This window comes from Equus quagga, chromosome 2, assembly GCF_021613505.1.
Source record: "Equus quagga isolate Etosha38 chromosome 2, UCLA_HA_Equagga_1.0, whole genome shotgun sequence".
Lineage (NCBI taxonomy): Eukaryota > Metazoa > Chordata > Mammalia > Perissodactyla > Equidae > Equus > Equus quagga.
The window spans coordinates 16,920,080-16,947,166 of record NC_060268.1 but is presented as its reverse complement, the minus strand read 5'-3'; the positions used below and the strand labels follow the sequence as shown (position 1 = coordinate 16,947,166).

General features: G+C 37.9%; 1 protein-coding gene across 2 annotated transcripts in view; it reads left to right on the top strand.

Moving 5' to 3' along the window:
* NUBPL (NUBP iron-sulfur cluster assembly factor, mitochondrial) overlaps positions 1 to 27,087 on the top strand; it is a 201,883-nt gene that overhangs the window by 13,881 nt on the left and 160,915 nt on the right. For both annotated transcript variants that reach the window (XM_046655351.1, XM_046655350.1), the window contains exon 4: positions 22,267 to 22,357. In XM_046655351.1, coding sequence (XP_046511307.1) covers positions 22,267 to 22,357 — 91 coding nt within the window. The remainder of the gene's footprint in view (positions 1 to 22,266; positions 22,358 to 27,087) is intronic.

The window sequence follows — 27,087 nt, the reverse complement described above, 5'->3', positions numbered from 1 at the left end:
TTGTCTCCATTCTCTTCCTCTTCTTACTTAACCGTAGACACTCTTCCAAATCTTTCCCACTCTTAAGCCTTCTATCCTATTCCGGTTTCTTCACTCCTAGCACATGGTCTTGCCTCTTATTCCACGTGAAAAATGGACTTTTCATTGGTAACTTCCTTACTATTCTCTCTCTCTATCAAGTGTATCTTTCTAGTCATCATGCCCTCCTTCCCCTCCTGCCTCAGGAAAAGAGATATCAGATCTGATACCTCTACCTGGACTCTTGATCCTTCATTTCCTGCCTTTTCTAGGACTTTGACTTGTAAATTCCTTTTGGTTATCTTTATTTTATCTTTACTAACTCCTTCCCTTTGCTCTATAGATCTACTCTTCTTACTCATACACACTGAACAATATAAATGTGTATTTGTTGGGTGAGTGAATGAATCAGCAGATCTTCTTTAACCCCTGGCTCTCCTCAAGCTTCTGCCCTCCGTTACTTTCCCATCACAGACATACTTGAGAGAGTAGTCTATACTGGCTGTGTCAGTTTACCCAGTTCTCGTTTATTTCTCAACTTCTGTAGTTTGACCTCTTGTCACCATGCTATTGAATCTCCTCTCCTAGTTACGGACTGTCTGCCAAATATATTTGTTCCCTTTCTCTGTTGATTCTACTTGATTTCCTGCTGCTTTTGGTACTGCTGACCACAGGTTCTGATGCCTCAGAGAATCTTTGGCTTTCACAACATCATTCTGTCTTGATTCTTCTTTCTCTAACCCTTTGAGTTTCCTCTCTAACTTTTCATATTACTCTATTCCTATACCGTCTGATTCTGCTGCCTCAGACTTACATATCCTCCCTTTGTCTTCATATGCTGCTTCTTCAGTGTCTCTTTTTTAAATCCAGACCCTTATTTTCAGTAGTTTACTCAACATCTCCATTTGGTGTTGTACAGATATGTCACAGTTAAATGATCGAAGTGGACCCACCATAATTTCCTTCCTCTCCAAAACCTCCTGTTTCTGTATTCCTTAATAATTCACTTATATGTTACCATTACCCATTTCGGTTATCTATAGATGTGTAACAAACTACCTTACACTTAGTGATATAAAGCAACAACCATTTTATTATGCTCACAGATTCTGTGGGACAGGAATTTGAACAGAGCACAGCAGGGATTCCTTATCTTTGTTCTATGGTGTTTGAGGCTTCACTAGAGAAGACTCAAATGGCTAAGGACTGGAATTGTCCGGAGACTCTTCACTCACATGCTTAGTCTTGGACCAGGATGATTTGACGGCTTAGCTCAGCTGCTATTGTTGATTTGCGTGCCTTTACATGGCCTCTCCATGTCACATGGGCTTCCTCACGGCATGGCAGCCTCACTGTAGTGGACTTCTTACATGGTGGCTCAGGGCTTCAAAAGTTAGTGTCCCAGGAATAAGGAGGACGTTCTATGGCCTTTTGTGAGCTAGCCTTGGTAGTCAGACTAGATTCTAGATTGAAGTACTCATGTGCCTTCCCAGATTCGAGGGGAGGAGACACTGACCTCACTTCATGGTGGGAGGTGTATTGAAAAATATGTGGCCACGTTTTAAAACCACCACACCGGATGTGCTGGTGTCCTGCTTAGAAACTTTGATCTCATCCTTGTCTTTCATTCCTCCAATCCCGCTCTACTTTTATATATCAGTCACTAAGTGCTGGCTGTTTTTATTTGAGAAATATCTCCTTTTCCCCATTATCATGAATCTAGGTAAGAATTTTATCACCTTTCACTTGAGTTTTCTGTAACTTCTTAATTCGTCTATCTAATTCTCTTCCATCTTGAATTAAATAATGATTCCTCATATTGCTTGTAGGATAGTTCTTACTGCGTACAGGTCTGTCCAAATTGCTTAGCTTAGTTCTTAAAGGTTGGCTCTACCTAAATTTCCACTCTGCACTTGACTTTGCTTCAGCTACTCCTTTGCATTGACTGTCTTCCTTGCCTTTTTTGCCCAGCTCCTTTCATCTTTCAGGTCTCTTGTTGGCCGTCACTCCCTCTACAAAGGCTTCTTAGTGACTTCAAATAATGTCACTTCTTCCTCTCTTGGTTCATATGTTTGTCTCCTGCCATTAGAATGAGCATAGCTTCCATGAGGTCAGGGACTGAGTTTTAAATCATCTGCCACTATTGCCTGGCCCATTATTATGTACTCAGTAAATTCTTGCTTGTAAATGCTTTGGTGGAATTCTCCAAAGGTTCGAATGACTTACTGGGCTTTCTAAAATGTCTATAAAATTACCAAGGAGTCATTTTTGCCTTGGGAGAATTATATAGAGAAGCCTTTAAATAAGAGAGTTTACATTCTGTGTTTCAACATTTTTATTTCAGTTAAAACGTATACAACAAAACCCAAAAACTTATATTTGAAACATTATTCTTGTGTGCCAGAAAATTTAGGGAAGTGGGCCAGTATCAGATTTAACACAAGCTTTGATAAGATTAAAGACTACGAGACTGAAGTTGAAATCAGAACAGTATTATTTTCGGTTGTGGCATTTTAAAGCTTTAATTTTGGCCTTGAATTTTTCACATTACAGATTTCTTTCCAGCCTGTTTCCTTTTGGTCAGGAGCATGTGATAGTTCACGTTTGGCAGTTGTGCTGTGTGAAAGGGCTGGGGTCAGCACTGCTGCGCAGAAATGGGTCAGTGAGCGTTCAGATGAAAGGAGAAAACTTTTAAAAAGTCTTTATTTATTGTTGGTGTAATAAGACAAAATAATTATAAGCTTGAACCTCTCGCCATGTTCTTTCTTCATCCTTCATCTCTCAAATGCTTTGCCAAATTAACCACATCAACCAATTTTTCAAAAAATGGATTGCTGTTTAAATAGTCCTTTAGTTATTATTCTTCAGAAGCTTCTTCAGAAGGTCTCTCTCTTCTCTTGTCTCCCAAAAGGACATAAGTCTCCTTTGTACTTCTGTAAAAATCTTAAATGGCCACTTAGAGCAGGCTGCATGTTCTTCTTCAGTGAGTGATACAGTACAACCACCTATTTTCCAGCTGAGCTGGAAGGAAGAATCTATCCTACTGTTGCTTTAAAAGATGATTTTATTACTGTCAGGACAGATAACAAGCTAGGGTTTTCTAACAGCAATAAATGACAAGTTGGTTTGCTGCCTGTGGCTCTTAAACAATGTAATATTCTTAAATTAAGGTAGGAAAGTACTCAGGTAGTATTTGAAGGCAGTCTGCATGGAGATAGGATTGCTCTCTGTTTAGATTTTTCCTAAATAGAACAAGACCGTTAAGCTTTCTCCAAACCCTGGAATAGCCTTTGCTCTCAAATTTGTGGTGGAATGTTATCTGGAGTGTTGATGGGGCTCTTTGCCAGTCATCATGGAAACTGACCAAGGCTCTATCTAGTCCTATTCTTTGGGCTATTTGGAGTGGCTTAAATAAAAGATGACCAACATACCTAATCCTATTCTCCACATGTGTATTTTATTTAAAAATGATTAAAAATACAGCTTATTTAAGGGAGAAGAGGGTATCTGTATCATATTTCTATTAGGCTATTTAAAACATTCTGTGCAGCTGAAGAGTATTCTGGCCAAGAAACATTAATGAAAGTTCTCATTTTGGATGGGCATAATTCCATTGGTTTGTGATTTTGTCTGTTGGCCTCTGTGCTTATATATGCAACTGAATAACAAATGCTAGATTTCCATTTACCAGTTAGTGATTGATGGAGAGGGAGTTGTCATAGAAATTAAGGCACAGGTATTATTTCATCATAACATTGCCATGTGAAACGTGATTTAAGTTAGGGTGTCAGAGACGTAAAAGTTAAAAGCATCTGTGAGCAATTAAGGTAATTAAGTATTCAGATATTATAGACATCTAATAGTACATCTTCTGAAATGACCAGTCTGTAGCTAAAATTAAGGAGGTCTTTATATTTATAGTAATCTTCAGAAGGCTGAATGTTGACAGTCTCCTGTTTCCTTAGTGGGGAGCTGGTGAACAGAGGAGGAAGATTTGAGCAGAAACTATCTGGAGACTTACCTGGTGCTGATGGAAGAGTCTTTTTTTGTTAATTAGTTAATTTTAAAAATTGAAGTGAAATTCACATTGATAGAAGAGTTTTGTGAGCCACAGTGATTGCATTCTTCCATTTTCAAGGTCTGACTCTGATTGAAAAGGTAAAATGGGATCTTGGATGATTGAGGCTTCCTCTTGGTTATTTCACAGAACATGATTTCCTTTAATGTCCAATAAAGTCTATTTGAATAAAATGAAAATGAGGGTATAATACTCAGTGCTTCTACAAATAGAGATACTTTCATTCGTTTGTTCAAGTATTTACTGGGTACTTATGATGTGCTAGGTAGGCACGTTTCTGGGTCCTGGAGATACAGTGGTAAAAAAAGTCCAAGTTCCTGTTCTAAAGGAGTTTACAGTCTAGTGGATGAGATATAATAAGTAAACATGTACTTTTAGGTAGTAATAAGAGTTATGAAAGATAAAGCAGTGTAAGGGAATTGAAAGTGACAGGAGGTGCTATTGTAGATTGGGCTGTCAAGAAGGGGCTCTCTGAAGACATCGGAGCAGAGATCTAAATGAATTAAGAAACTGGGCCACAAGAAGAGCAAAAGCCCTAAGGTGGACTAAGTTGGATCGTTTAAAGAGAGCAGGAAGATCACTGTGACCAGAGTGGACCAGGGGAGAGGTGGGCAGGGACATATTGTGCAAAGCCTTATAAGCCATGCTGGAAATTTGGACTTTTTTCTGAGTGTGATGTGGATTTTTGACCAGGCCAGTGACATGATCTAATTTATTCCTTAGAAGGATGCGGGTGCGTTGTAGAGCAGAGACTGTACGGGAATAGCTACCTAACGCAGGAGTTTAGGCTAAAGATGATAGCTTGGACTGTCACCTATCTTGGTGGTAGAGGTAGTGATAAGTACTTAGGTTCCCAAAGTATTTTGAAGATAGAGCCAGGAGGACTTGTTGATGAGTTGGATATGGATGGTGAAGGAAAGATGGGTCCTTTTTTTTTTGTATATAAAATAATTTTAGATAACATACCATTTACTATTTTGACCATTTTTAAGTGTATGGTTCAGTGGCATTGAGTACATTCACACTGTTGTATAACCATCACTACTTTCTATCCCAAACCAAAACTCTGTATCCATTAAGCAGTAACTCCCCATTCCCCCCGTCCCCAGCCCGTGACAACCACCATTCTACTTTCACTCTCTGTGAATTTGGCTCTTCTAGGTCCCTCATGTAAGTGGAATCATACAATATTTGTCCTTTTGTGTCTGGCTTATTTCACTTAGCATAATGTTTTCAAGATTCATCCATGTTGTAACGTATCAGAATTTCATTTCTTTTTAGGTTCCTTGGTTTTGGTTTAAGCAACTGTGTGAATGGTAATGATATTTCCTGAGATGGAGAAGACTTCTGAAGGAGAGGTTGGGAGATTAAGATCACATGTTAAGTTTAAAATGCTTAATAGACACCTGAATGGAGATATTAAATCCGGAGCTCAGAGGAGGAGTTGGGGCTGAAGATTTAAATTTGGGTGTCATCAGAGTATAGGTGGTGTTTAAGGCTATGGAACTAAATTGGGTCAGCTGGGAAGTAAGAGTAGTTTTGAGAAAATGGTCTTTTAAGTAGCAGTACATTCTAAGTGTGTGATAAAGGAATACACATATTCTAAGACTTATCTAAGTTGCTAAACCTATAGAGAGTTTAAAAGATTGACATTGGCTTTAAATGTTCTAATTAGTATAGCACATTGGTTTTCAGCAGTTGTCTGCTTGTTACTTTTTTTAGCCAATTCCCTTACTTTCTTTGGCTTAAAATAGTGGTAAGCTTTGTTCTTTTAGGAGTTCTCTGAGGAATTAAAAGAAAATTTGTGTCAGGATGAATTGGATACTGACTAGAACGGTTATTTCCAAAAGCTACATAGCACAAAAATTTTATCATGGTAGGGACAATTCGAAAATTAATAGACGCCAGTGATAATAGGCTAGTGGGGGCTTGTTTATGAACAGAGTATTTTCGTGAGCAAACACCAGCTGTGCATGACTGAGGGTGGCACTCATCCAGGGGAAGGACGTTTTGGGGAAAATTTGTGTACTCGTTTTTTTTTTAACAGCAGAGAGGCTTTTCAGTGAGTCTACTGGTCTGTTGTCTTTTCCAAAGGATTAAGTTTCAAAAGAAGGATCAGACTGCTCTGGTGGGGTGAGGCGGGCGTGGAGGACATTTTTGGAATAAGAGGGATGTTTGCAACAATACTGGGATAGAACTTTCCCTAGACGTTGAGGTTCAAAGGCATATGACCAAATACTGAAAAGCCAAATCTTAATATTACGTGTTTGTCTCCATTTAATGAGAATTGCTCAGCTAGTTAGTTCCCAAGTTTGTCTTTCCAGTGGTCACATTTGTAATATCAATTCTTTTAAAGGAATTTTCCCCATTGTAAGTAATACATGGTTTTTCTTTTCATTTTAAGATTCTTTTATTTTTCCTTTTTCTCCCTAAAGCCCCCCAGTACATAGTTGTGTATTTTTAGTTGTGGGTCCTTCTAGCTGTGGCATGTGGGACGCCGCCTCAGCATGGCTCGATGAACAGTGTCATGTCTGTGCCCAGGATTCGAACTGGCGAAACCCCAGGCTGCCAAAATGGAGCGCACGAACTTAACCACTGGGCCACGGGGCCGGCCCCAGTAATACATGTTTTGAGCATCAAATCTTTGCAGAACTAGTCTGGGTAGTAGAAATTGTTTTTATAATGGAGAAAAAGGGGATTTGAATTCATGTTACTTAAGGACATTATAAGTAATCAAAAGAAAAAGGGAAATTTGCAAATCTAGAGAGTCTACCAAATGTCGTTTGTAAAGGAGGAAATTAAAGTCAGGAAAGAATAGACTTGCTTGGAAATGAGTCCTATAAATGGAACTTGAGGAGCTCACATCTGCCTTGACGAAATGCCCTGCAGATCTGCTGCTTCTCCTTGTAGTCCTTGAGTTAGAACTCTGACATTTTCGTATTTGCCATGGAAATGATTGTGATAATATAAATGATGCTTTATTTTTATACATGATTAGATAGAGAAGATGGAAGCCAGCTGTTGTTTAAGTGTGTGTCTTCTGAAACATTGCAGGGAATATGACAGGCAGTAGTAAATCCAAGGTGGCAGAGTGGGAAGTGCTGAGGCTCATGGAGCAGGGGTGGGACAGACAAGCTCTCCTGTTTCTCATGGTGACTCTTGGTTTTGGCTCTGACATAGGTTAGCTGATCACATGGCCCGTGGTTTTATGATTCAGTTTGTGAAACTGGAGAACCCAAGGCATTCCTTTAAAGTGTGTTTATTAACTATCTGCTATAAATCAGACACTGTGGTAGGAATTTTGGATAGAGTGGAGAATAAGACAGTCCAAGTTGTTTATTTACATCTGTGATAAGTGCCACAAAGGAGAAATCCTTTTGTCAGGAGAACATGTAACAGGATACTGATCCTAACCTGAGGGTTGAGGCAACACTTCCCCAAGCGAGTAGTATTGGTCACATCTGCCTTTCTATACCACCAGTACCCTCTGTCACATTACATTACTCTGTTTTATTTTTTTCTTGGTAATAATTATCATCTGAGTTCTTATTTATTTATTTAATCTTCTCACTCCATGTCTCACCCGACCCCCATTAGAATGAAAACTCCTGGAGAACAAAGACCTTTGTGCCAGAAAACCCTGAATGGAAAGGAGCATGGGGAGGTGGAGGACTGGAAAGAAGGCCAATGAGGTGGCAGTCAGTGTGAGAGGGAGGGTAGCAGCCTTGGAGACCATGTTAAGAATTTTAGAATTTATCCTAAGGGTAATGGGAAGCAGTTTTAAGCAGGGGATAGACATGATCACATCTGCTTAAAAATTACTTCTCTGTTGCATGGAGAATGGAGGGGATGTTAGAGTGGGTGCCGGAGACCAGTGTAGGCTATTACAGTGACCTAAGCGGGAGCACATGGTGATGTCTTGGGCTGGGGTGTTGGCAGTGGAAATGGAGGAGGAGGTAAAACTGGTAGGTCTTGATGATGGATTGGATATGAGGGAGGAGAGGAAGGAGTCAGGGATGACCTCCATTCCAGGTTTCTTGATTATACATCTGAGTTAATGTCGGATACAGTTTCCCAATGCATTTTAAAAATAATATACATATTTTCAAGTTTGGAATACAGTAGAATTGCCCTGATTGTGAAAATTCAGCAAATCTGTTGAGCTTTTCCAGTCACTTTTGGTCAAGATAGAAAAGCACAATACTTTTTAGTCTATACTGTTTTACCTGCTAATAAGTAATCTATGTCTTTGCTTAAGGCTTGCTAATTGTTATAATTGACTGGATTCCCAGCAGTTTTTAAAATGGTTTTATTGAGATATAATTCACACACTATACAATTCATTTATTTGAAGTGTACAATTCAGTGGCTCTTAATGTATTCACAGAATTGTGGATCTGGATCTAGCACCATCAATGTTAGAGCCTTTTCATGACCTCAGGAAGAAACTCTGCCTCCCTTAGCTATCATCTCTCAATCTCCCCGTGTACCCCAGCCCTAGGCAACCACTAATTTACTTTCTGTCTCTATCGATGTGCCTATTTTGGACATTTCATATAAATGGAATCATACAATGTATGGTCTTTTGTGACTGGCTTCTTTAACTTACCATAATATTTTCAAGGTTCATCTATGTTGTAGCATGTTTCAGTTCTTCATTTCTCTTTATTGCTGAGTAATGTTCCATTATATGGATAGACCACATTTTATTCATTTCATCAGTTGATGGACATTTGAATTGTTTTCACGCTTTGGCTATTATGAATAATGCTGCTATGAATATTCGTGTGGAAGTTTTTATGTGGACATATGTTTTCAGTTCTTTTGAGGCTATACCTGGCAGTAGAATTGCTGGGTCATGGGAGAACTCTCAGTTTAACCATTTGAGGAACTACCAAACTGTTTTCCAAAGCGGCTGTACCGTTTTACGTTCCTACCAGCAATATATGAAGATTCCAGTTTTTTCTCATCCTTGCCAATACTTATTTTCTGCCTTTTTGATTATAGTCATCCTCATGGGTGTAAAGTGGTTTCTCATTGTGGTTTTGAATTGCGTTTCCCAACAGTATTTCTGTTGGACTAAAATGATAATGAGATTGAAGCTGGGCAGTTTACTGGCTGGCATAGAATTTAAGAAGTCGTTTTAATCATAATAAAGTAGAGATGAGTTGGCATATATAGGTAAGTATTTTGAGCATTTTCTAAGGCATTACATTGTCTTTCTGGTTCTCATTTAGCAATTAACAGTTAAAACATTTTATTTTGCACCTGAAGTTCAAAAAGGTTTTGAGGTTCCACAAAAATGATTTTCACAAAGAACCCAAATATTTTTGTCATAGTTTTTCTTTCCCTTTAATATATAATCTTTGTCCCTTTTGGCTTCTAAACAACATAGTTGATAATGTCTCAACATAGTTTAGAATGTCTAAGTGTTTATGGACAAATTCAGTTGAACAATCCAAGGACCATCTTGTACCAGATGCTGTGTTTGCTCACCAGTGCTACCTTCACAAAGCCTCCAGCCTTGTGGGAGAGAGATGCACATATTTATTTACATATAAGAAAGAATGTGGCAAGTGCAGCAGTTGGTGGGTGTAAACAGTATGTTAATACCAGAGTGGAGAGAAATTAATTCCACTTTTAAGCAGAAGCAGTAATTTGAAGGCTAGGTGGAATTTTGGCAGGTAGCAGAAAAGAAGAGAGTTCTAGGTGGAAGGAACTATGTGAGCAGGAAATTATAAGGTGTTTGGAATGAGAAGAAGCCTGTACGGCTATAGTGTATGGTGTACTGGGACAAGGGTTTGTGGCGAATTCAGCTGAAGAGAGACTGGATGCGTATGACATGTAAAGGAGTTTGGATTTTGTCCTGTAATCGGTGGGATACATTAGAAGGTTTTCTCCTGGTGTACAGTTCATGATAAAATCTGTGCTTTTCAAAGGTAAAATTTATAGAGGTTTTGAAGAACCAAATTAGAGACAGATTGGGGGTGAGTGAGGGAGGCTGTTGCGATAGCCAGACAGAGAGCTGACTTATTAACTAAAATTGGCTTCAAAATAAGAGTTTATTATTTCACGTAACAAGAAATCCAGAAGTTAAAGAGTTGGTTAAAAAGCAGCCCAACTATATCAGGCTCTAGGGTGGCATTTCTGCATTTCTCTTGGCTTAATCCTTATGGTCACAATCACAAAGAGGAAGAAAAAGGGAGTGCTTCTTATTTTTTATTAGGGAAGAAAACTTTCACCAGGCACTCCCTAGCTTCACTGACCACGGCTAGATCTCATGACTGTGACTTGGCTGCAAAGGAGGCTGGGAAAGTGGGAAATCTGACATTTTCCTCCTCTATAGTGGGAGGTGAGCTCTGCCTGTGAAAAGAAGGGGTGGAGGTAGGAGTTCCCAGGGGGCAGCAACCAGTACTGTCTGCAGATGCTAATATCCTCTAGTTAGTAGTAAAAAGACAAAAGAAGCGACAGATTTAAGAGAAAGATTAGAAGGGGAAGAGAAGTTAAAGATGACTCCAGGTTTTGGTGGTGAATTTGAAAAGATGGTGATGTCATTTACCAAAGTGTATTCCGCATTGTAAAATTGAATTGGGTTCTGAATCTATTAATAACACTTATTGAATCTAAAACTCAATGCCTAGGACCTGTAATCTCACCTTCTCATCAGTAAACCTAATCGGACATGGAGGAGGCAGTTGGAGGAAGTATGGTGGTGGTATTTAGGCCCTGCTGCTAGGACCAGTGTCAGCTTGCCGCATAAGAATCACCTGGGGACCTTGTTAAATAAATCAGGATCTCTGGGAATTTATTCTTTTTAGATCTGGGACTTGACCATCAATTTTGTTAGCAAGCTCCCCAGGTGATTCAGATTCAGGTAATTCTGATACACAGCTAGGCTGGCTATATTTGTTAGGAAAAGCGTGGACGTTTGTTGCAGGCAAACCTGAATTTGAATCCCAACTCTTATTAACTGTGTGAACGTGGGCAAGGCACTGGACCTCTCAGAGCTCCAGTCCCTCAGCTGTGAAATGTGTAATAATAATAATAATAATAATAGCTTTTACTGTGCTTTGTGAAATATAGAGATAGATATGTAACATGTATGTCTAGCATAATGACGGGCTCATAGTAAGGATTCAGTACCTGGCTCTTTTTTTTTTTAATGATTTTATTTTTTTCCTTTTTCTCCCCAAAGCCCCCCGGTACATAGTTGTATATTCTTCGTTGTGGGTCCTTCTAGTTGTGGCATGTGGGATGCTGCCTCTGCGTGGTTTGATGAGCAGTGCCATGTCCGCTTCCAGGATTCGAACCAACGAAATACTGGGCCGCCTGCAGCGGAGCGGGTGAACTTAACCACTCGGCCATGGGGCCAGCCCCAGTACCTGGCTCTTTTGATGTATGTTTGCCTGTAGTTAAATACCATGCATTTAATTTGGCAAAGAAACACATTTAAATACAGCTACAAGAAAAAGAAACTAAGTAGAATATAATGAATTTTTTTCTCATGTTGCCTAGTCCATTTTTTTTTTAAGGAAGATTAGCCCTGAGCTAACTGCTGCCAATCCTCCTCTTTTTGTTGAGGAAGACTGGCCCTGAGCTAACATCCATACCCATCTTCCTCTACTTTATATGTGGGACACCTACCACAGCATGGCGTGCCAAGCGGTGCCATGTTCGCATCCAGGATCTGAACTGGCGAACCCTGGGCCGCCGAAGTGGAACGTGTGCACTTAACTGCTGTGCCACCGGGCTGGCCCCATGCCTAGTCCATTGTAATCAATTGATGATTTCCTTTTAGCCCAGAAAATATCTTCTAGGTTTGAACATATGAGCCTTTATTTTCTTAACTGTATTTTTGGCTGTGTCTGTTCTGTGTAATCTATGTAAGTATATAACTTAAAAATAGGCTAATATACCAAAAACCCTAAAACCAATTTCTGTGAAATGTGTTACTTAATATTTAGTAGAGGCTATTTTTCACATTAATCTCATATAAAGTCTTAAACTAGACATGATTGGATCATTTTGTTATTCTGAAAGCTTATGTTATGTAGTTGCTTGGGTTAATAATTAGGATGTTATTTTGCGTGGTTGTCTAGTGTGGTAAATAACTACTTGCTGAGATTGAATGATTATTTTTCCTGTTTCAGTGTATGAAGAGGTCTTGGTGAAAGGGAGAAAAGACACTAACATTGAGTATTTACTTTGCGCTAGGAATTTGTACTTTGTCTCTTTGGAGAGAGGCCGCACATTGTGTGGTTGCCTGTGGACTCTGAAGGCCTCCTGCCTGGGTTCCTACCCCAGTTCCTGCACTTGCAGCTGCCTGACTTTAGGGAAATTACTAACCAATCTGTGCCTTGGTTTCTTCCTTGACTGCTACTGTATACCTACCTCATAAGGTTGTTGTGAGGATTAAATAAGCTAACATACGTAAAGTGTTTAGGAAATGCCCGGCATATAGTACTATAGTATAACTTTAGCTATTCTTTAAGTTTCACAAGTTCAAACTGCTCTATAATCTCATAAAAGTCCTGTAAGGTAAGTATTTTCTTAATCTTTATTTTATAGGTAAGAAAACAAGTTTGGTGAGGTTAGTAACTTATCCACAATCATCCATCTGTTTAGTGATGCAAATCCTAGATAGCTTCTTCATGCATTCTACTCTGCCTTTAATATGTTAGTTATTTAAAATAATCCTAAAATAGTTATATCTTATGTGATTCATATGGTATTAAGTAACATTGATTTTCATTTATCAAAAAACATTTTTAGGGGCCGGCCCGCTGGCACAGCAGTTAAGTTCGCATGTTCCGCTTTGGCGGCCTGGGGTTCGCAGGTTCGGATCCTGGGTCTGGACCTAGGCACTGCTTGTCAAGCCATGCTGTGGCAGGAGTCCCACATATAAAGTAGAGGAAGATGGGCACAGGTGTTAGCTCAGGGCCAGTCTTCCTCAGCTTTTTGGGGAGGATTGGCAGCAGATGTTAGCTTAGGACTAATCTTCCTCAAAAAAAAAAAAAAAAGACTAATTCAGTGCACTGAATAAGGAACTTAATGTTAAATATTAAAATGAAAGATAAGGCAGTTTTTTTTTTTAATGAATTGTGTAGCAGAGGAGTGGCAGTGCATTAAACTAGATCCTAAAGCCAATCTTCTATTAGTTTTTTCTTACTTGCTCTTCCTCCTCCTCCATAAGCACATAGACATACGCACCACAATCACTCAACATGATAAAATAAAAATACTCTTTTATAAGATAATCTTCAGATAGGTAAAAAGCCATAAGCTGCTTTCCCCCTCTATTTTCCCCTCTATTTTCTGTATGGTTTTAAGTAGAAAGCATTATGCACCACATGCTTTGAGATTTCCAATTAGAAGCAGTAGCAATTTTGTTTCACACAGCTCTAAAGAAGCTGTTGGCCAGTTGTTTCCTCCTCAGGACCCTTTGACCTACCTTTTACATTTCTTTTGGTAAAGTGCAGCTTGCTGCCAGGAATTCATTCTCTCACTTTGTTCATGGAAATTGCCAGAGTCGATTATGAGTGAGAGAACAGTTACCCTAATTTTACATTTAGTTTATTCTTCCTTACTTTCATTTCTTTTATAACATATTGATGGCAAAACTATTGCACATCCTTTGATTTTCATGATCTGATTCTGTCCAGTAAGAAGTTATCCACATTTTTCACACAGAGCAATCTATCTTTTTTTCTTATTTTCCCTCCTCCTCCCTAACTTGGCTTTCACCAATTCATTTTTACTCTCTCATTTTTTTTTTCAGTAAGTTATTTCCCCCATCACATGTCCTTGAGGAATAAGGAGGGCCCTTAATCCTCAGCCAGGCAGTGTTGGAAGGGTCACTGAGGGAATAGAGCAGAGGGCATATTAAAGCCAGCTGCTTGGCCCCTGTGATTTTGAGGCTGGAGGGTGGATCGAGTGCTCTGTTCTCGTCCGATTCCTGTGATTGCTGCGTTGCTTTTCTCTGGAAGAGCTGCTGTTAGATCTGTCAGTGCTCTTCCCTGCGCTGCAGTTAGTGCAGGGCATTCTGGAGTCGAGGTGCTTTTCAGTGCTTTTGCTGCAGTGCTTTATCTGGTTTGGGAAAGATTCTTGTTTGGTGGGGTTTCTAGGTCCATAGGCCTGGATTCTGGTGAAAAAGTGGCTGGTTGATGTCACAAATAAGATGACTGTTATTTTTAGAGGTGTCTAGAAGTATCTTTTTCTGCATTTTATGCATATCATGGCAATAGAAAGCTTTCTAATTTTTCTCTGATTTTGAAGACTTTATTGCTAAGGGCATAGATACTTCTGTTTTCTTTAATTATACAGCCCAAAGATTTAAGGTGTTTCTTTTCTTAATCTTAGTTGTTTTATCCCTGATTTATTTTCCCTGTTCTTATAGATGAAAATCTGGAACTTGAGGAAAGTGCTTCTTCTTAAAGAAGATGTTGCTTATCCTGCTCTGGAAAGGAAAAAAATGCAACAAAGCTTTTTTATATTTGAAATCCTGTTGAACCTAATCTTGCTAGGGAGCAAGTTTAAAAATTGCCCTCTTTTTAGTGAGCCCTTTAATGCCATGTTGTGGCGTTAATTTTCAAAGATTTAGGTCATGTACTCTCGTATTTTCTTACAGCAGCACACCATAGCCATTCTTTGCACTAGATCTTCTTCCATGAAACCCCAGTTTTCTGGAGTTAAGATCAATAGAAAAATGAAGATGACATTGGATTTTCTTGGGGAAAAGTGGTGGTTAGGAGTAGACTGTAAGGAAATTTATGACCCTTTCTTTAACACTAGAATATTTTTAACCTTGCGTACATTATCTAGTTTTGGATCCTATAACTTAAAATGTTAGTGTAGAAGTATTAGGAAAGGGAATTTCATGAAATCCTAGAATGTTAAAGCTTAAGAGAGACTTTTGGGATCATATAGTAACCAATCTGATACTCTAAAGAGGAACAAATGGAGGTTTGTTCATTCATTCGTTTATTCATCCATTCATTCATTCATTTAACAAATATTTATTTAATGCTTACTGTTTTAAGTGCTTAGGGAAATCCCTACCCTTATAGAGTTTACAATAAATAGATAATAAACATCATAATTAAATAAGTTAAATAGTATGTTAGAAAGTGATCAAAGTAGTCTGGCATAAGGGGTAGGGGAAGTGCTTGAGGGTGAGGGTCGGTTTGCAATTTAAAATAGAGTAGACCCCATTGAAAAGGCGACATTTGAGCAGAGACTTGAAGGAGATGAGAGGGTAGTCTTTGTGGCTATCTGAGGGAAGATTGTGTCAGGCAAAAGGGAAGCCAGTTCAAAGGCTAACACGTGGGAGAGTGTTTAGCTTACTAGTCAAGGGATGGTAAAGGCCACTGTTGCTTCTGGAGTAAGAAGCGGACTGGAGTAACAGGCAACAAAAATTAACAGTGTTGGGAGGCAGGGGTGTGGGGAACTGGATAAATTATGTGGGGTCTGGTGAATTGTTGTAAGGACTTTGGCTTTTATGTGAGTGAAGTAGGGGAGGGGGTGGCAATGAAGAGTTTTGAGCAGACATGATCTGACTTATGTTTCAACTGAATCATTCCCACTGTACTGTTGAGAAGAAATGCTGGGGTAGATTTCTACATTTAACAAATAAAAATGTAGGACATCCACTCAATTAAATTTGAATTTCAGATAAACAACGAATAAATTTTTGTATACATATGTCCCAAGCAATATGTGGCTGACTATTCACCCATATGGCAGAATGTTAACCACATTTTTATCATTTAAAAAACCCCCAAACTCTTGAATGTTTCTGTTGATTACTGTAGATTTCTGTTACCATGATCCTGCTGGTCTCAAGGCTTGGGCTCCTTATAGCAAATTTTTCTTTCTGTCTTTCCACTATTATCTATATTGTTCTTTTTACAGTGTGGTCATCTTATACCCTAGAGTGTTACCAGTGCAGTTTGTTGGACCCCAATTGAGACCTCTTGAATCAGAATTTCTTGGAACGAAACAAGGTTTCTCCATGACTACCTACTGTTCTAGCTTGTGGGTACAGTAGTCAACAAAACATACAAAAGTCCTTACCCTAATGGGATTAACATTCTAGTGGGGGAGACACAATAAACAAGATAAATAAGTAAATATATAGTATTTAACATTGATATAGTTGCTAAGAAGAAAGAAAAAGAAGTGGGGGGAATAGCAAATGTCCAGTGTAATGATGAGGAAGTTGCCGTTTTAGGTAGAGTGGCCAGTGAAGGCCTGACTACATGGTGCTGTTTGAATCAAGACTTGAAGGAAGTGATGCAGAGAACCAGAAGGATACCTGAGGGAACAGGATTCTTGGCTGAAGGAACAATAACTCCCAAAGTCCTAAGGCAGGTGCATGCCTGGTGTGTTAAAGACACTGCAGGGGGTCGTGTGTCTGGAGTGGAGTGAAAAGGGGGAAAATGGGAGGGGATGAGATGAGAGAGATAAAGGAGAGTGGCTAGTGATTGTTAGCAGTTAGGCATTATGGTATGTTGCAGAGAGATTTGGATCCTAGGCCCAGCTGTGGCATTATCTGTGGGCCTGTTGATTCATCGCTAAAAAGTGGACAGAAGACTAAGATGATCTCTTAGGTTTCTTTTTGCTCTAAAATAGTCATTAATTTGAAATCTGTGATTTCTCTTCCATTTCTACTTTTTCAGCTCTTTTGCAAGTGCTTAGTTTATCATTTGGGATTCCTCTGTACTTTCCACGAGCTCTTCTCTGTTTGTGCTCTATCCAGCCAGGTGAATTTTTTCCTTTATGTTGCCGTTGTTCATCTTTCTTTCTTGACTGAACTTGAAGCTTTAGACAGTCCTTTGATAAACAGTAGGAAATTATTCTCTTATCACCTTGTCCATCTTGTTCTGACAATCAGATTCTTATTTAATCTTAGCTAATAGAATTAAGAAACATATTTTTTCTCTTCTAAGAGATTAAAACTCTTATGAATAGCAGCTTGACTTAAAGCTAGGCAGAAAGAAGAGGCGGCTTGATTCAACTTTAAATTGACTAAGTCCCAGGTGAACCCCGGTTAACGATTAAATGGAATATAATGTGCAGGGAATCATGGGATTCTTAACTGGATTCTCCTATGGCAAGGACAACCTTTAGGTACGTCTTAGTCTTACATGAATGTTTACTTACAAATAATGGGGTGTGGGACCACTCTAAGATATTGTTTTGATGGGTTCTATTAGCAGATGACATGGATAAAAGGAACATGTCACGAAGCTTTACAATCTTCTTTAGCATAATTTCTGTTGGAAGAACAAAGCAGGATCAAAACTGTTGTTGGTGCCTTTGAAATCCAACACAAAAAAAATAGAACTTGTAGGCTCTCAAATTGCAGCTTTCATGCAGTAGTAATGAAACAGTATAATCACTCTGAATAATTCTGCCACCTTTTACAGCTTTCACAAGGTATTATGAATTGTAAAGAAACAAATCCAACAATCTAAATAGTATCTTGGGGTGTGATCAGTCTTGTTTTATGTCATCTGCTAGACTTTGAGTAATGTAGGAGAGTCAGAAAAAAGAGTGTAATATTAGGTACCTACATATTAGGTTAAGTTTATGCTGACATTAAAGATGGCAATCACACTTTACAATAGTAGGTTTATAGTCATTTTTGCTAATAATCCTTTTTTTTATCTGTTGTATGTTTGGTGAGGCTTTTGTAGTGATTATTCTTCTGAGCCTGGCTGAAATTAAAGATGAGGAAATCCTAATTGGAGCTTTTGTGACTAAATATAATTATTTTAGGAGGAGTGAGGCAGAAAGGATTCATAAAACATAGACACCTAGCTGCATATGTTTATTTATAGCCTCCACCTTGCTCATTTATTTTCCTACAGTGTAAAACTTTCTGTTTGAAAATTTAAATTCAAAGGCTATTTATACATTTAAAATGGGAGCCTATTTAAAAGTAATGGAGTAAGTTATGAAAAACAAATGAAGTTTATTTGGCATCTTTTGAGCATTATTGGATTTTAGACTTGAAAATACGTTTAAGCTAATTTTTGTAGCTATGGTAATTTTACCAGTTCGGTAGCTATGCCAATTCCAAGTGCAATGTGTGTTAATTAATATAGGCTTTTGTGTTTCTATTTATTGGACACTGACTTTATTCATGATATATAAAATCTAAGCAAGACATGCTAACTTAGTCCCAGTGAAACAGTCTGAAAAGTGTGCTCCTTGTTATTTTTAAAAACTAGCCAATTAAGGATGTGGAAGTAAATCTTTACTGAGATGGCACCTCTGACACTAAAAGAGGTGACTATGTCCTGTCTGCTCTTGGCTCTACCAAAATTACATTGTTGGGTGATTGAATAACTTGGTCATGAGAAAGTTTATTCTCTAAATCAGTGTTGGCAAACTATGACCTGTGGACCAAATACTGCCTGTTTTTGTAAATAAAGTTTTATTGGAACACAGTCATGCTCCTTCATTTACATGTTGTCCATGGCTGCTTTGGTGCTATAATGGTAGTGTTGAGTAGTCTCTGATCAAATGATACACAAGGCCTAAAATATTTACTATTGATTGGCCCTTTAGGGAAAAGTGTGCTGACTCCTGCTCTATATCTAAGTCTTTTGTAGTCAGATCATGTTAAAGTTCTGGTGGAGATTTATGAGGTCAGTATTTTTGTGTTTAATTTCCTGTTCTGCTTCATTCTAAGAAAGAATACTAAAAAAAAAAAAATCAACAGTCACTTTGAGTGTTAGTTTTCAGTTTTCTCATCCATAAGTAGGTATAATACCACCTTGCAGTGTTGCTATGAGGAGTCAATGAAAAATATAAGTAAAATGCTTAGCAGAGTGCCTGGTACCCAGAAGGAATTTAAGCAATGGGGAGGTATAACCAGGGGAAATCTAGGTATTTATTTGGGTGATTTAGGATGGCATGTTTTTAGAGATTATGGTTTGTCCACAAGCTGGCTGTAGAGGCCTAGTTTCTCCAAGTTTTTAGTATAACATTGCTGATTAACTTCCCTCCATCCTTTTCTTCCTCCCCCTTTCCCTGCCTTTGTCCCTCTCTCCCTTCTTTCTCCCTTCTTCCCGATCTTCGTACCTTCCTCTCCTCTGTTTCCTTTTTGATATATGGAAGTGTTGGTACTAAGTTTAGGTGACTTGGTGACTACTACTAGAGAGAGTATGCAGAGAGCCTAAAACATAGACCATTCTCCATTATTCTTAGTTCCATTCTCTAGGAAGCAGAGGAACTCTAAAATTTTGTAATCTCTCCACCTTGTTTATTCTTACGTGATAATGTCTATTAGCAGCATCTAGGTATCTGTAAAATCCACTCCCACCACAGCAAATTTTAGGGCAAATCTTCAGTTTTGTCATAAGCCATAATGCCAAGTCTTTGCTTTTAGACAGGCATGATTTTCTTCTAGAAGACAGGACAGATAGATGATAGATTCTCCATAACATTTTGAAGGAAACCTGAGGATCTAGTGATAATAAAATTGACCCTAGCAGTCTTACAGTCGTCCTTTGGTGTCCGAGGGGGATTGGGTCCAGAACTTACCCACCCCCACCCCCATGGATACCAAAATCCAAGGATGCTCAAGTCCCTTATATAAAATGGCATAGTATTTGCATATAACCTATGCACATCCTCCCATATACTTTAAATCATCTCTAGATTACTTATAATACCTAATAGAGTGTAAATGCTATGTAAATAGTTGTTATACTGTATTGTTTAGGGAATAATGACAAGAATAAAAAAGTCCATACTACATGTTCACTATAGATGCAACCCTTGTAGGTCTTTGCATCTGTTGTTGGTTGAATCTGCAGATGCGGAACCTATGGATTCGGAGGGCCAACTGTATATTTCAAGCACCCACTTACTTGTTTTCTCGTTTTGTCAAAACATAAAATTGAAAAACTAAGTTATTTTACTTGACACGTAGTTTTAGAAGATCAGTATGAAACCTGGGACCTAACACTTGTAAGTTATTGTAAAACCAACATAAATATACATGAAAGCAAGGAAAAAGAATCTTGGCATATTTTTTGTTTTTATTGGCATTTATTATTATTTTGCGGTAGTTTTTAGTTTTGTATGTGTCATGAGAAAAAAATATGGAAAAGATGAAATTCTAGGATGATGGTTACAGCAGTAGCAGACCCTTACATGATAATATTAACAATTATCCGTGTTTCTTATGGTTTTAGGCTCCCTCATTTGAAAATCTTTTTATCCATAGTAAATTTAATTCTATTTTAATTCAGCTAAATTCTATTGTTTGTGGTTTAAAAAAGAGTTAAAATGGGTCGGAATTTCTCATTGAATGTTCCTGCCTTTTTTTTTTTAAAGATTGGCACCTGAGCTAACAACTGTTGCCAATCTTTTTTTTTTTTTTCCCTGCCTTTTCTGCCCAAATCCCCCCAATACATAGTTGTATACTTTTACTTGTGGGTCCTTCTAGTTCTAGCACGTGGGACGCCACCTCAGCATGGCCTAACAAGCGGTGCCATGTCTGCACCTAGGATCCGAACCAGCGGAACCCTGGGCCGCTGCAGTGGAGCGAGCGAACTTAACCACTCGGCTGGCCCTGAATGTTCCTGCCTTTTTAAAGCTAATACTTACATGCATTAAACCTAAACTTTATATACTAACCCTTCTATTAAAGGTAAAATGTCCTTCCTGTTTTCTCATTTATTTTACAGTAAGCTGACATTTTGGTGGAGGCAGATATTAATCCCTAGTCCCTTAAGTCTCTGTGAGTCACACAAGGACATTAAATGATTCTCTTAGAACTGCAATTCGAGTCGGTAGAAAGTTAGGGACATAAATGTTGAATGTACCTTATTATGTGTATTTATAGGAACCAGACAGCGAGGTTTAAAAAGTGACTTTGTGTCCGGAAATAGGTAGATAACATGGAACATGAGGGATTGTTTAGTTTTTTAAAGAATTTTTTGGGAAATTTAGTGTTTTATCTTGCCAGGTACAGGGAGAGAGGGAGGAGAGTTGTAAGTCTTGGTGAAACATAACTCAAAGGCATACAGTTACTATTAGCATTCTCTTTGCTTGTGTATGAGAAAACCCAGTAACAGATTGATTTAATCTATCAAAGGAGAAAGAGGAGGGGGGAGAAGGAAAAAAAAGACTTATTTGGGAATAATGAATTTTGTTTTCCTTTCTGTGGCTAAGCTGCTGATTAACTGGCAGCTAGTGAAGAGACCAGTCAGGATATTCTGCCCTTGGGCAGCTGGATGGGTCATCAAAGAAAACAGTTTTAGTTGTTTGTAAGTTCTTTAGAAGACCTTGGGTGTTTAACTGCACCTTGCACGTAAGAGATTGCCTGTGTATTATGTCTGCCACTGTCCTCGTTAGCGTTTCCGTACCAGATCTGCATCAGAATTTCTCACTTGTTTTAATTATGGTTTCCTTTCTGTAATTTGTTTTTTCATTTTGCATTGTTTGGTGTGTTAGATGTCCTTTCCAAAAGTTAATGCTCTGTCTTCTTGGGGTTTTGTTTGCCATTGTAAATCATTGTTTTATTTTATTTTAATTTTTTGCACAGAAGATTAGCTGTGAGCTAACTGCTGCCAAGCCTCCTTTTTTTTTTTTCCTGAGGCAGACTGGCCCTGAGTGAACATCCGTGCCCATCTTCTTCTACTTTATATGTGGGACGCCTACCACAGCATGGCTTGCCACACACGCAGTGCTGTGTCTGCACCCGGGATCTGAACTGGCGAACGCTGGGCCACAGAAGTGGAACGTGTGCACTTAACCGCTGCGCCACCGGGCTGGCCCCATAAATCATTATTTTAACATTGTGCACATAATTTGTGTAATTTGTTAATTTGTTAGTTTGTGTAATTTGTTAGTTCTCAGATCAAAAAGTCTTAGTCTGTTTGAGACTATACATATGGGTGATGGAACCAGAGTGTGTAAAGCGTATGCAGGGGATTTGTCTAGTTAGTTATCTGGAAGAAATTAATAAACCAACCAGAAATACTTACCTAAGCAACTTATGCTCTTTTACTTTACTGTTACTTTGAAAGTTAGGTTATGATTTTGGAATATTTTGCAAGTTGTGTTTTCTATAGTCAGATTTACTGTTGCTGTGTGCTTTATCATTGATGAAGAGTGGGAATAATCTTATGGTAAATTCTGTTTTCTTACAGTCAAAGGCCGTTGGTTTGTTAGATGTGGATGTGTATGGCCCTTCAGTTCCAAAGATGATGAATCTGAAAGGAAATCCAGAATTATCAGAGAGTAAGTAAAGAAGAGACAAATAGTGTGATACTACTTATACTTTTATTTAGTACCTACTGGGTGTCAGGCCTTGTGCCGTGTACCACGTGTACTTTATACACAGTGTAATATAGTCATTCTGAGGTAAGATACAGAGCCAGACTGTTTGGGTTTGAATTACAGCTCTGTCACTGACTGTGTGAATTTGGGTGAATTGTTTATCCCCTTTGCGCCTCAAACTCTCCCACCCCCTGCCATATGTACTAGAGGGTTAACAACTGTCCTCACTGGACAGGATGCTGTGAGTAATCCCTCAATGCCAAGATTGCCGTGAGCGTCATGCATTTAGCACAGTGCCTGGCACATGCCAGGTGAGCGAAAGTTAGCTTGTCACCCCTGTCTCTTTATGTTAGATGTGTGGACGTATGAGAGTTTTTGAATAGAAAGTGTGTAATGTATGTGTTAGAAAAGATGAAAATTATTTTCTCTAGTAAGGTTTTTGTCATATTTGTGTTAGTATGTTTTTAGAAAACCCCTAAACATTAGTTTCTCTCCTCAGCCTTCACTGATAATTTTTTGAGTAAATTTTTAATATTTACTACTCATTACATTTTCTTACAAAGCTATCAAATATAAAGCTTTAAGAACAAGGAAATGCTGTGATCAAAAAATGAAAACTTGGAACTGGTAACTTTTTTTGAAAAATGGCTTATGTAAAATTAGTTTATTAAAATTTATTCTAATTATGATAAAAGTGTAAAATTGAATAATTTATTTTTGTTTCTTATGGGACTTTTTATTTTCCATGCATCTAGGACAAAATGACTATATTTACTGAAGGGTATCTATTGGATTATCTGTGTACATGATAGAAGTATTTTTTTTGTTGTGATTAAAAGTTAGGTAATTAGGGGCCAGCCCGGTGGTGCAGCGGTTAAGTTCGCATGTTCTGCTTTGGTGGCCTGGGGTTCGCCGGTTCAGATCCTGGGTGCGGACATGGCACCGCTTGGCAAGCCTTGCTGTGGACACATATATGTCCCACGTATAAGGTAGAGGAAGATGGGCACAGATGTTAGGTCAGGGCCAGTCTTCCTTAGCAAAAGGAGGAGGATTGGCAGCAGATGTTAGCTCAGGGCTAATCTTCCTCAAATAAATAAATAAAATAAAATTTAAAAGTTAGTTAATTAGACATTGTTTGCTATTTAAACTGCTTTTGTTTGTGGAGTCAATTAGAAAGTTAAGTTCTGAGTAATTGTTTATAAGACAATAAGGATGCTCCCTAACATTTTGTAGGAAACTTGAAGATTTAGTGAAGATAAGAGTGACCTCAGCAGTCTTATATTTCAAGCACTGACTTAGTTGTTTTCTTCTTTTATGAGAATATAAACTTAAATAGCTAGGTTACTCTAGTTTCTTTGTTCTTTGTCCTTTTAGTGGAATGCATACTTAGTTTGCAAATATGTGACATGAGCCAAAATGTCAAACTTTCACAAAGAAGGAGTAATGAATTTGCATACTTTAAATGATAGACTCATTATGTCTGTCTCTTGATTAAAGTAATGTGAAAACTGGTGCGTGCAGCACATGAGTGATGGCAAAATGGAGCCCTTGTTGTCACTCTTTTCTTAAGTAGTCTGTTCGGTCTATGCCAACATAAATACTTGAAGTGAACTTTAATTTCTTTCTTCTTGTTTTACTGAAGCTGTAATCTTAAATTTGATGTTTGCAAATTGGCTGCCATTAAATAGACTTTCTGGTAAAGATGAGCTACTGGAAGTCTTGGAAAGCCTGAAAAGAATACTTTTTTGTGTTGACAAGCTGATCTGAAGTCCCCCAAGAAATAAACTGATTGATTAAGGCATTCACTTAAAAGAATGTGTATTCTTAATAGCCCAACTTAGAAATTATTTTTTGAATCTTAGATAAACCTGCCACCATTATACTAATTGGGATCATTTTGACATTTCTACATTTTATTATGTTAATTTATCCTTTTCTACTCTCTATTACAGAAAACACAGAGCAATGTGAAATTATCTAATTAACAATAAAGAAAAACTGAAAGATGTGTTTTTAGCAGTTCAGATTTTGCAGGATAGACCAGTGAGCAGAACCTCAGCTTTATAAATGTTCCTCTGTTCTTGCACTTAGACAACCTTAGGGGCAGTGGGACTTCAGGATCGCCCCTTTCTCTTCGTTATTTAATCCGACGTATGGTAATGTAGTTTTAGTCAATTTGATCATTTTAAAATTCTGTGTTAGGGTTTGCAAGGTTATACATTTATTCACCTTCTCTTATGTCTTTTTTCTTTTTGGGGAGATTGTAGAAAAGCCACACTTTTTGCAGTTGTATCACATTTTAGCCTTGATTACCAAGAGAAATTTTGTATTTGACTCTAGAGAACTAAAGGCAGTAGTTAAAGGAAAATTTGTTTGTAATAGTTTTGAGTTTCTTAGGCTGAGTATGTTTCTATCAGCTTAAAATGCCTTGAGTGATTTGTCTATGTTATTATGCAAAACTGTGGTCATAGGAAGTCTAGCCGGTTTGTAGAAAGAGTATTATACAAAACCCTCAACAGGTTGACATTGTAATGACTGCAAATGACCAGTTGCTTTGGGAACCTAATGGAATTTAGAATAAAATCCATGTGTAGTTGGGGAAACTATCATCTAAGCATGAATACACCTTTTTTTTTTTTTTAAAGAACCAATGCCGGTTATTTTTCTCTTTTTTAACTTTCCAAATAACATAATATGCAAATTTCATATTACTGTAAAGCCAAATTATAGTCCTAGAAATTATTTCATAGAAAGGTTTTCAACTGAAATTGCAAGTGAATATTCAGTGATAGTTGCACATAGAAATGTGTTGCTACATTTCACTCATGTAATATTCTTTTTTGTGACCATGTTGAAGATTTTCACGAAGCTTTCTCAAATGACTCGTTGTAGAAATATCTGCTTTCTTTCAGTTTTGTGATGATAAATCACCTTCAGAATACTTGTGAATTTATTGCTACTTAGCTTTACTAAAGAATGTCTTTTAATATACTTAGCTAATAAAGTAGGAAAATTTTAAGGCCTGTGGAGAGAGGTTACTAAAATTGAAATGTCAAGTAATTTTGTTAAGGATGACATAGTGCTTATTAAAGATTGAATATGAAACTTTTTTTTGAGTATGATCCACTTGTCTTTTCTATTGTTGTGGAAGAGAAATTTTTTGCTTTTCACAGAATTCTGCCCTGTCCTAAGGTGTTAAGCATTTTTCAAGTTCAGGAATGAATGTGTGTAGGCTTATGAAATTGTAGAAAATTGTGGAAAATCAGCTTGGGCAAATGACCTTTTATATTAGCACTCATCTCTGGTAAGAACTACAAGGAAGCAACTAAGATTAATTTAAGTGCATAAAGAATGAGAGTGAACTCTACTTAGTCCTGAAGTCACCCCATTGTTTCCTTCCAGGAAGGAGAGTCGGGGGTGTTACCAAAGTAGTTAGCATGGATGAGTAAATTCTGATCCAGTGGATGGAGCTCCCAGAGCTTCTCATGTAGAATTTGCTTCTTCTGGTGATTGTCCTGTGGATCCTTGGGTTTCATCTGATGCTAGAGGTCCTCTGATTATCTTTGGGAAATGTTCTGGGAGGTATTCTATGATCACAGTGTTAAAGAAATGACTTTTTCTGTGCTGTTTTCCTGGATTATGTTTATAACTTCTTTTATACCTAAAATATTCTGGCAAGGTGATATTCCTGACATGATCAGGGGTTGAAGGAATCTTAAAAAGTTGTTTTGGTTTTCTCTGGCTTTAGGTGCTTTTATCTCTGAAATATCTCAGAGATAAAATTTATGCTCTTTGAATAATCCCATCGTCCTAGTTTATCAAAACAAGAGTCCATCTATTTTTCCTCTTGGCTCATTGTTTCTTGCATCGGTTATTCAATAGGCCTGAAGTAAATACCTGCTTAGTATGGTAGAACCATTTTCCTTTTTCTTTTGACAATTCTGAACTGAGAAATAGCCAGCCTCTTTTTGGGGTTTTACTTGCTCTGCTGAAAATACCATCTTAGCCTGGGGCTGCAGCAAGTGAAGTCATTGAAGAATGCCTGTTTAACCACAGAACAACTAAATGAATTTTAGTAGCTCCTGCTTGTTAATTTTGGTTTTCTTTCACAGGATGGCAGCCAACAGTATTGACCAGATGTATCTGTGTGTATGTCAATCAGGCCATACATCTTTGTATTTTGATGAGCTCCTGCCACAAGAAAATACTGGTGTTCTCCCGAGCCTCTTTCACTTTTTGAGTTATATCAGATGGCTATCCTTAAGACTTTTTTCTTTTCTTTCTTGTGATTTTTTTTTCTTATTTCCTAACCTTTTGATAATTTTCAGTGTTTGTCAAAATTATCAGCTCATTTTCAGTATCTTCTTTCAGATGAGAAAAATTAAAAGAACTTACTATTGTTAGGTAGTGGGTGGATTAGCTTGCAATTTTCTTTGTAATATCCTATTTCTATTTATGTGCCCTGTGAAATTTTTGCTTTTTAAAGTAGACACCATTATTGCTGATTCATAGTTACTTTAATAATTCACTGGGTACTTTGCTTTAACAAAACACACACTTTTTTTTAGGTTAATGAAAAGTAAAGCATATAAAAAGGAAAGTAGTTTGGTGAAAGCGGGATGTAAAATGAGTTTTAAAGACATGCTACCAAGAAAAAAAAAGCGGTGAAATAAAGCATCTTTTTCACTCTC